A 9,046-nucleotide genomic window follows, 5' to 3' on the forward strand; every position below is an offset into this window, starting at 1 on the left:
TTAAATCCTTTTTTTTAAAGGACTAACACGGTTTTCTATTTATTTTCCCCTCTGGATAGTTATATGTTTCAGAACTTTAAAAGAATATTCCCAATTCTTTGGCCCTACCTGAATCTTACAAGGCCAGGACTTTTCTGCAACCCCTGTACATTTTCACACGAAAAGTTCTTCCCCAACAGCCACCCAGATCAGCGGATCACCCGCTGCAGGTGTCTGCCCGGCTGTCCCTGCAAGCTGACAATTTTCTTTTCCATGGGACAGCTCAGCCTGGGTGTAAGAAATGAGAACCACACATCACCACACTCGGGGCAGCCTCCTAGTCTATATCCTGGCTTAGGGACCACACACATTTCGACACAGCAAAAGCATGCTCATGACTCAGGAAACTAGCATTTCAAAACCCTCTCCAGGGAAAAGCTCATTTGTTTGACCGTCCTAAACTTGTTACTGTCTTTTACTACATTTTAACTGAAGGCCTATTTCAGGAGACCAAAAGGAAAACATCACCCGCTCCTTCGTTCACCTACCACACATCCGAATTATTATCCAGGGGCGGCCACAGCCCACCGACAGTCCCAGGGCTAATGTTACCCAGGCACATGCATCCCGGGACAGAGATGGCTCATTTGGTATCGTGAAGAGCAGAGGGTTCGCCAGGCCCTCTCACAAAGGAAAAGGCATCTGTGAGTGCACACTCGCGTGTTCCCACTCTAGACCCTGGGGCCTTTAATAAAGCTTAAGAACTATCATCTAGCATTATGCAAGGCATGAGGGGGAGCTATTTTAGTGCCCCCAGAATTCATCAGAACAAACAGGGCAAAGGCACCTCAGCAGCACCCCCCAAAAAGTACATCCCTCCACCCTATCCATCCACATCTCATACAATCGTGTTCACCCTTACCTTTTACGTTGACATAAAAAAATAAATATTTGACATTAAAGATCAGAATATCCTCTGGGCCCATGTTTTTTACATAGTTGAAAAGATGAAAGGTCAGAGTCTAATCATTTGTATCAAGCAGTCACAAAGGAATCTACAATTTGCTTTCATTGACCTTATTTTCAGAGTACTTAACTAATGGGATCTGATGGTTTTAAAATTTTCCTTTCATTTCTCACAGTGTCCCTGTGGGAGGAGTTGGTGTGATTGGCTCCAAAGAAGCGACAGGCCCTAGGAAGGTTGAATACAGCACCTCCAGTGTAGTGAAGGGCAGCAACAGCGCTGAATTAGAACCCGGAGCCTGGGTCATCCCACCTGGGCTGATGCAGCCTGGATGAGGGAGGGAGGGGACAGGAGAGGGAAGGAGGGGACGAGGTGGCCAGAGGGCATCCCCCTTCCACACCCGCAGGGCCCCTGGCTGAGCACATGACACCACGTGCAAGGACTATATCCTGAACCACAGAAGCACGCCAGGCTCCTGCAGTTACTCAGATGATGGGAGCGTGTCCTATGAGGAGAACCGCGGGATGTCTCCTCCAGCTGGAATGGGGCCAGAGCCACCCAAGGGCAGATGTATTAACAATGCTAAATGATAGTTCTCAAGCTTTGTAAAGGCCCCAGAACAAGGGGGGGCAGGGCCATCCCAGGGCACGGTGGTGCCTGTGGCTCCCCCCAGCTCTGTCCAACTGCGCCAATTCCTCTCGGTCATTTACAAAGGAAACCTTGAACTCAATGATGGGCAAGTGCTCAGTTGAGCTAGGATCAACCGAGACAGGGACATTTACTCCATCCAACCCTCAAAGCGAAAGTGCACGGTGGGGGGCAGGGGGAGAGAGGGAGAGGGAGAGACAGAGTGTTTGTGTGTCCACATGTGAGAATAAAATGCTCACATACACATCACTTACTCAGGCACCCACAAGCCCTTTACTCCTGCCACACAGATGGGTTCTCGGGGCAGGAGGGGAAGATCCTGAAGAGCCTAGAAAAAACTTCTAGTCCCAGTATGGCCTAAATCATGCTCTAGTATTAGAATTTCATCACGGGGAAACTCTGAAAGAGTGTTTTGTATTTTTGCCTTCTAAAAAACCAGAATATGATGTAAAGAACATGCATTTAAAAAAAAAACTCAACCCTATCCTGGGGTCCTCGGAAAACAGGATGCCGCGGGGCTGAAGAAGTATAACCAACATCTGTCCGTCTCTCTGGGTCCCTTCTAAGTCTGTTCTCGTTCATACACAAAAACATACGTAGGAAAGTTCTGTACCAGTTTCTACTGAGCTAAGAGCTTCAGGAAAGGGGTGGAGTGAGCTGTCACAGACACAGACCCGCAGGCAGGGCGCTCCCCTGTGCTTTGTGTCTCCTAGTGCTGAAAACCCGGGCCCAGTGCTTGAGAGGCTAAACGTGCGTGAGACGTGGCCCAATTCCACATCTTGGTTATCATCTCTGGGAAAACTGAGACCCGTCTTGGGAACAGTGGCCAACATTTAAAATATGCTACAATCACTTGCATAATATCAAGACAACACTGCAAAGGGTGAAGAGTTAGGTGTCCGTGGACTGTGGAAACGTCAATGTGGTGAGCCTGCCTTGTCCACCACACCCCAAATGACAGCTGATTACTTAAACACATGTACATGCACACACCCCCCCACCTGTGTGTGAATGTTGTCACATGCTCATATTCAGAGAAAAATATCACTGACATCATCAAGGGGAGAGAACACTCCCACTGCAGCGTGAAGTCCAGTATTTCCACACCATGGTGACCGTCTTTTAGCCATTCTGAAATGCCGCCAGCCAGGAACTCTCTTCTGCCCCCTCCCGCCATGCTTTGAATTTATCTTTCAAGATTACAATCTCTGGGCTACTCCTGGGAAGAACTGAACCCTGTGTTAAAATTCCGAGCGAGGAAAGCTCATCAGCGACCACCCCCCACCCCCCCACCATGGCTTAGTGGACTGTAAAATGGAGCAGAGACAGGAGCGCGAGGGGTCAATGAAACACCACCTGCCCTCAGCCCCACCGCCTACCCCGCTGAGTTTTGAGACAAAATCTTGACCACAACAACGGCCAAGCCCTGAGGCGTTCCTAAAACCTGCCCTGCAGGGCTGTGTGTGATCTAACGGTGACCCTATAACAGGGGAGGGGCACGGGCGGTCAGAGTGGAGTCTACTCTGCTGGGCCGACCGCACAGGACTTGAATGCCTTCAGTAGCATAAATGCCACCCTGTCCCATGCAGACCGCTCAGCAGTGTGCATGCTATACATGTTTTCTGCTCAAAAGTCCAGGTGGTGAGATGTTAACTCATCACATCAAGAAGAATAAAGAGGCCAGGCGTGGTGCCTCACGCCTGTAATTCTAGCACTCTCGGAGGCTGAGGCGGGAGGATTGCTTGAGCCCAGGAGTTTGAGGTTGCCGTGAGCTAGGCTGATGCCACCGGGCAACACAGCAAGACTCTGTCTCAAAAAAAAAAAAAAAAAAGAAGAAGAAGAACAAAGAAATAAGACCAGGATCGTCCACTGACAAGACTACACGTCTGCAGGCCCATTCCATGGTCTCCGTCATCTGCTCTCGGCCTAACCTGAGAAACACAACTGTTCCCCACTACCCTAGAATTATCTGGAGCTCAGAGGGGCGGGCTGGAAGAGGGGCAGTGAAGGAAGCAAGTTAGGTCCCCTTCTTGGAGAAGGCGAGTGGCAAACGCAGCAGCACGCCGGATGGACGCGAATCCAGGAGTGAGTGTGACAGATCTGAGCGGGAGGGAGGGCACACAAGTGTGCCTCTATATAAGGTAATCTCGCTCTCGCTCCCCGCTCTCCTCTGGGCATCATTTCCTGCTTCCTGAGCCCTCCACAGATGCATCTGAGCTTCGTGAAGTGGGGAGGTGGGTTCCGGCAGGCACCCCTGGCAGGGCTTTACCTGTTTCCGTAAGTCCTGAGCCGACCGATGCAGAGGGGGGTGGTGGTGGTTGGCAGCGAGCCCCTTGGCCGAGGAAGCCGCGGCGGGGGCTGCCGTGGGCTGGTTCGCTGAAGCCTGCTCCCGGCGGCTGTCAGCCCGGTGATCGCTGTGCTTCTCCTTCCCGGGAGTGGCCTCTTTGCTTTTGTGTTTTTGAACAGGTTCTTTCTCCCGTGTTGACCTGCTGGAACCATTAAAAACTAGAAAGGAAGAAGAAAGGAAGAAGAAAGTCACACTACCTTGAGTAGATGATCACTCGCCCGTAACCTACACTTCCTGAAGTCACAAAGAACCAACCACCCCGTGTCACACGTTTTTAAGAGAAACAGCCAGCACCCAAAGGCAGACTACAGGAAGAATCCTAAACATCGAGGGACAAAATCAAGTTAAAAATCCCAAACATGTCCTAAAAATTATTTGCTTTGGCTGAAACGATGGAAAAATCCATACTTAAAAAATCCTTACAAAAAAAAAAGACCCCTGCAGCCCTCAAAATATCAACATCATACCTTAAGAAAAAGAGACTGTAACACGAATATTAATAGTCTCGTTCCTAGAACATGACCACCTTGAGTACAGACAGACGGGGGATCCGCAGTAAGAACACGTATTCTCAGATTTAAAAGTGACGTGTTTTAAGGCTGGAGAGCTGCTAGCTTGTATGGGTCAGGGATGCAGCTGTTTTATCTGACCTACTGGTGACAGCAAAGCAGGAAGAAAGGGGTGGCAGAGCTTTGAGCCAGACCCGTTTCCTTTTCCTAAATTCAAAACAGCAGTAACAGCTGATCTTGAAGTGCTTACCACTTAACAGATACCAGGGGAACTATGCTAAAGCCCTGAAGTGCATTTAGCCTTTGGATCCTCGGAACAACTCTAAGGTACAGGACACTTACAGGTGGAAGAGGTGAGTGTCTCGCCCAGGCCAGGCCACCTGTCACCAACCAGCACAGGAGGTCAGCCTGCCTCCCAAACCCCCCGAACCCCCCTCAAGCCCCGGGTGGCTACAAGTGGGAATTTCCAGTGTGCATGGTGGATCCTACCCACTAGGGAGGGACTTTGGAAGGACAGGGGTGCTCAGATCTTACACTCAACCCAGCGGTGCTGCTGTTGTGGGTTTTCTCTTCTGCTTTCCTGCTAGGACTCGCAAACCCAGACAGGCTCCTCGAGTCCAGCCCCTTCCCCGTGGAATGACGTGGCCTTTCACATCTGTTTCCTGGGAACCTTCAGGCCTCCCCTCCCCTCTCCTCAAACAGTCCCAGCCAAGGCTTATTTCTTCAGGGAAGGAGGAAGACGCTCTGTCCCTGGGTTGCTTTAGGCAGATCAGCAAGGGGAAGCTATGGGTGATCACTTTTAGATCTCATTCGAAATTCCAGTCAGAGGGAGCCTTGAAAGGTTACTGTGTTTACTTGCCCATCTGGCACCTGAGCAACTCCGGGCCACCGCCACCCCAACCAGAACTTGCAGAATTCCAGGTAGAATTCACTACCTGACAGCTGAAAGGGAAAATCCATCCTCCTTTGAGCTGCAATCTCTTCCTGCTGGCCTGAAACAGCGTAAGTCAAATCTTAGTCTCTCTTCCCAGCCCTTGACACAGTTCAAAAAATCCCTCTCTCTCCTTTTTGAATATTCCACACATTTCTCAATTTGTATCTACAACCCTGGTTCTTTCAACACTCACTCTCACGTTGATTTGTAAGAGCCCTTTAAATTATATTTATAACTTAGAGGTTGCAAATATTTTCCTCTTTTGTCATTTGCTTTTTTATCTGTTATGGTGATAAATCTGTTAACAATTTTTTTGTAGTTTGCTTTATGCTGAGAAAGTCCTTGCATATTTTCTTTTTTCCTCCCAGTGTTACTAATGTATAACCGATAAATAAAAATTGTAAATATTTAAGGTGTATGACATGACTGGTTTAATACACACACATTGTGAAATGATTAAATCAAGCTAATTGGCACAATCGTCCCCTCATGTACTTATTTTTGTGTGATAAGAATATTTAAGATCTACTTTCTAAGCAATTTTCAAGAATGTTACGCTTAACCTTAGCCACCAGGCTGTAGAAGAGATCTCCAGAACTTACTCTTCCCATCTAACACATTTTGCACCCGTTGACCAACATTTCTCCATTCCACCCACACATATTTTCAAATAATCATCTCCTAAGTGTCCTTCTAATTGTTTTCTGGTTAAATTGCTTAGATTTAATTCTTTCATCTACTTATTATTTTGTATAAGATAGAGGTTTACATCTTACCTATCCGGACTGAATGTGAGCCTTGACTCAAAGTTCCTTCTGGCACTAGTAATTAATAGATTTCGAATACCAAACAAAAGACCAGGCCACGTGAAAATATGGACCATGATCCTGTTTGCACAAGGTCCTACTGGATACTTACTCTCGGTTACAGAGAAAATGGAGAGCTTCAAACGGCTGGCATTTATTCTAAGTGTAAGTAACTACTCATTGTCAGAAACCATCAATCATACCCAAGCTGGCAGTATCTGTGCTAGCTTTCAAGACAAATTAAAAGCAACATCCGTAAGAAGTCATACTTCAATGTGATTAAAAATCAAGCCAAAGAACATGAATCCAGGCAATTCTTGACCATTCACCAATTTTCTAAGGCAGTGAACACAACTCCTTTATTAAAACACAGCACAGGAAGTAGTTTGTTTTCTTAAATCTCTAATATTCCATACTTTTCTCTGCTTTTGGCTGCCACTAAGCTATGTCTCACGGTGCAGCCTGTTATTAAGAAATACCAGTTCTATAATTACTTTTTTTTATTCAGTTAAAAAAAATATTACTTTATGGGTTTCCTTCCTTTATAACAGGATATTTGCAACTCAGTTCCCAGCCCTGCTGTTCAAAACAGGGCAAGTTTACTTATTGCTCAGTTTTCTCATCTATGACTGGGGACAACAGAAGCGTCTGTAGGTAGAACGTCTAGCACAATGTCTGGGGTTCAGGAAGCCAATATTTGGGAGGTGTTATATTACTGTCATAAAAGGGCCATCTCAGGTGACTATATAATCTGACTCTGGCTGGACCTGCTCTTCCCTCCCTGCAGGTAGAATATAGAGAAGGGCTTCAAATACAGCCAAACACTGGCCCTAAGCAAGACCCATCACAATCTCCTACCCCTCGGGGTCATTAACTCTGCCATGCTGACCTTGCCTGTCACACGCCCCACTCAACTGCCAGCTCCTAAGTGGGAGTGTGTGGAGAAAGCCCAGCAGAGCCAGGTGACTCCTAATGCTTCCGAGTGTTGTTTTCATAGGGAAAAGAGGAGTTGCTAATCAGCTGCCCAAGCACAAAGAAATACAACGCTGAAAACACACCCCACATTTTCTATTAATACCAGCATGATAAATGATGTGGTCAGATCAGGAGCTCTCAAAATAGCTTTACAGGCCCTTCGGGGATCTGGAAACCCTTTCAGGAGATCTGCTAAGGGTCAAAGTATTAATATTTTCCTAATAATACATAAGACATTATTTGCATTTTTCACTGGGTTGATATTTGCACTGATGGTACAGAACAAAGGTGGGTCAACCATCAAGGAAATGCAAATCATAATCACAATGAGATACCACTTCATGTCCACTAGGATGGTCCAAAAGATGGATGACGATGAGTACTGGCAAGGATGTGGAGAAACTGGAACCCTCACATGCTGCTGGCGGGAATGTAAAATGGTGCAGCCACTTTGGAAAACAGGAAAACTGGTAGTTCCTCAAAAGGTGACACATTAAGAATTCTCATGTGACTCACCAATTCTATTCCCAGAAACATACACAAGAGAAATTTTAAAAACACATGTCCACATAAAAACTTGTATACAAATGCTCATAACACAATCATTACTGATAGTTAAAAACTGGGAAAAAACCAAAGATCCATCAACTGTTGTTTATTTTGATAAACAAAGAGGCATACCCACACAATGGTATATTTCAACCAAGTACTGATATAAGCTACAATACACTGAATGGGTAAATTCTATGATATATGAATTACATCCCAATTTTTTTTTAATGTGGGCAAAATTACTGGTGTCTTAGTAAAAATAAAGGCAGTGGCATAAAGTTATAGTATACTAGTATTCACTTTATTCTTCATCACCAGGCCTTAGGAAGTCTTAAAAAAAAAAAAAGCCAATTTCATTTAAGAATGACCTTCATAAAGCAGTATACATTGTTAATATTATTAAATCTTGGCCCCCTGAGCACACATACTTTGTGTGACAAAATGGGGATTACACATAAAGCACTTCTCCTATATACTGAATATGATGATGGTCTAAGAAAAAGCACTTGTGTGATTGTGTAAGTTGCAAGCCAGCTCCCTTTTTCACAGAATGCCATTTTTATTTGAAAAAGGACTGACACACTAGAGTTGTAGAGACTTAGTTATTTAGTAGCCATTTTTTTTTTCAGAAATGAATGAAGTTAGCCTGTCTTTTTAAGCAAGCGTCCACTAGTTTTTGCTGCTGCTAACAGAATTCATGCTTTCAGGCAAAAACTAGAATTTTGGAAAACTGGAATCTGCCATCCCAAGTCTGATAGCTTCTCAATACTTGAAGACTTTGCTGATGAGATCAGTGGAGATGCGATTCTTGGTATCGGACAATGAAAAGTGTTAACAACAAGAAGGGGTACATGACTCAGAAAAATCATTACTTTCAAATGACCAGTACAGGATGCTACAAAATTATGCACGGTTTTATCCATTCAAAGTGAGAGACAAACCAATGGATATTAACGTATTAATAACAGAGTATGAAAAGTTTGCTGATTCCATGCAAGAGACAGAGGAAAAGGAAAAAAGAAAAAAAAAAAAGAAAAGAAAAAAAATAAGAAAAAAAAAAGAAAAGTTCACTGATACAGTTGAGGTTCCCACAGCAAGAGACCTTTAAGAAAGTAGCACTTGTAGAGTTTGGCTGCAGTATCAAAGAATGAAATCATCTACAAAGGCTCTTCTCTTTTCCAAGTACGTATTTGTGTGAGACTAATTTTCCTCATATATGTCGACCGAACTATATATTGCAAGAGACTGAAGGCAGAAGCGGCCATGAGAATCTGGCTGTCTTCTACTACGCCAAGACATTGAGGAGATCTGCAAAAATGTAATATAATGTAA

At 45.1% G+C, this 9,046-nt stretch overlaps 1 protein-coding gene across 2 annotated transcripts in view; it reads right to left on the minus strand.

Annotated features, from left to right (window-relative positions):
- JARID2 (jumonji, AT rich interactive domain 2) overlaps positions 1-9,046 on the minus strand; it is a 135,703-nt gene that overhangs the window by 30,821 nt on the left and 95,836 nt on the right. The window contains exons 5-6 of one of the 2 annotated variants that reach the window (XM_012643266.1): positions 5,383-5,439; positions 3,861-4,096 (exon numbers count right to left, since the gene is read on the minus strand). In XM_012643266.1, coding sequence (XP_012498720.1) covers positions 3,861-4,096; positions 5,383-5,439 — 293 coding nt within the window. The remainder of the gene's footprint in view (positions 1-3,860; positions 4,097-5,382; positions 5,440-9,046) is intronic. The other variant, XM_012643267.1, reaches the window with a different exon arrangement.

The sequence above is a fragment of the Propithecus coquereli genome, unplaced genomic scaffold (assembly GCF_000956105.1).
Source record: "Propithecus coquereli isolate 6110/MARCELLA unplaced genomic scaffold, Pcoq_1.0 Scaffold194, whole genome shotgun sequence".
In the NCBI taxonomy this organism is placed as follows: Eukaryota; Metazoa; Chordata; class Mammalia; order Primates; family Indriidae; genus Propithecus; species Propithecus coquereli.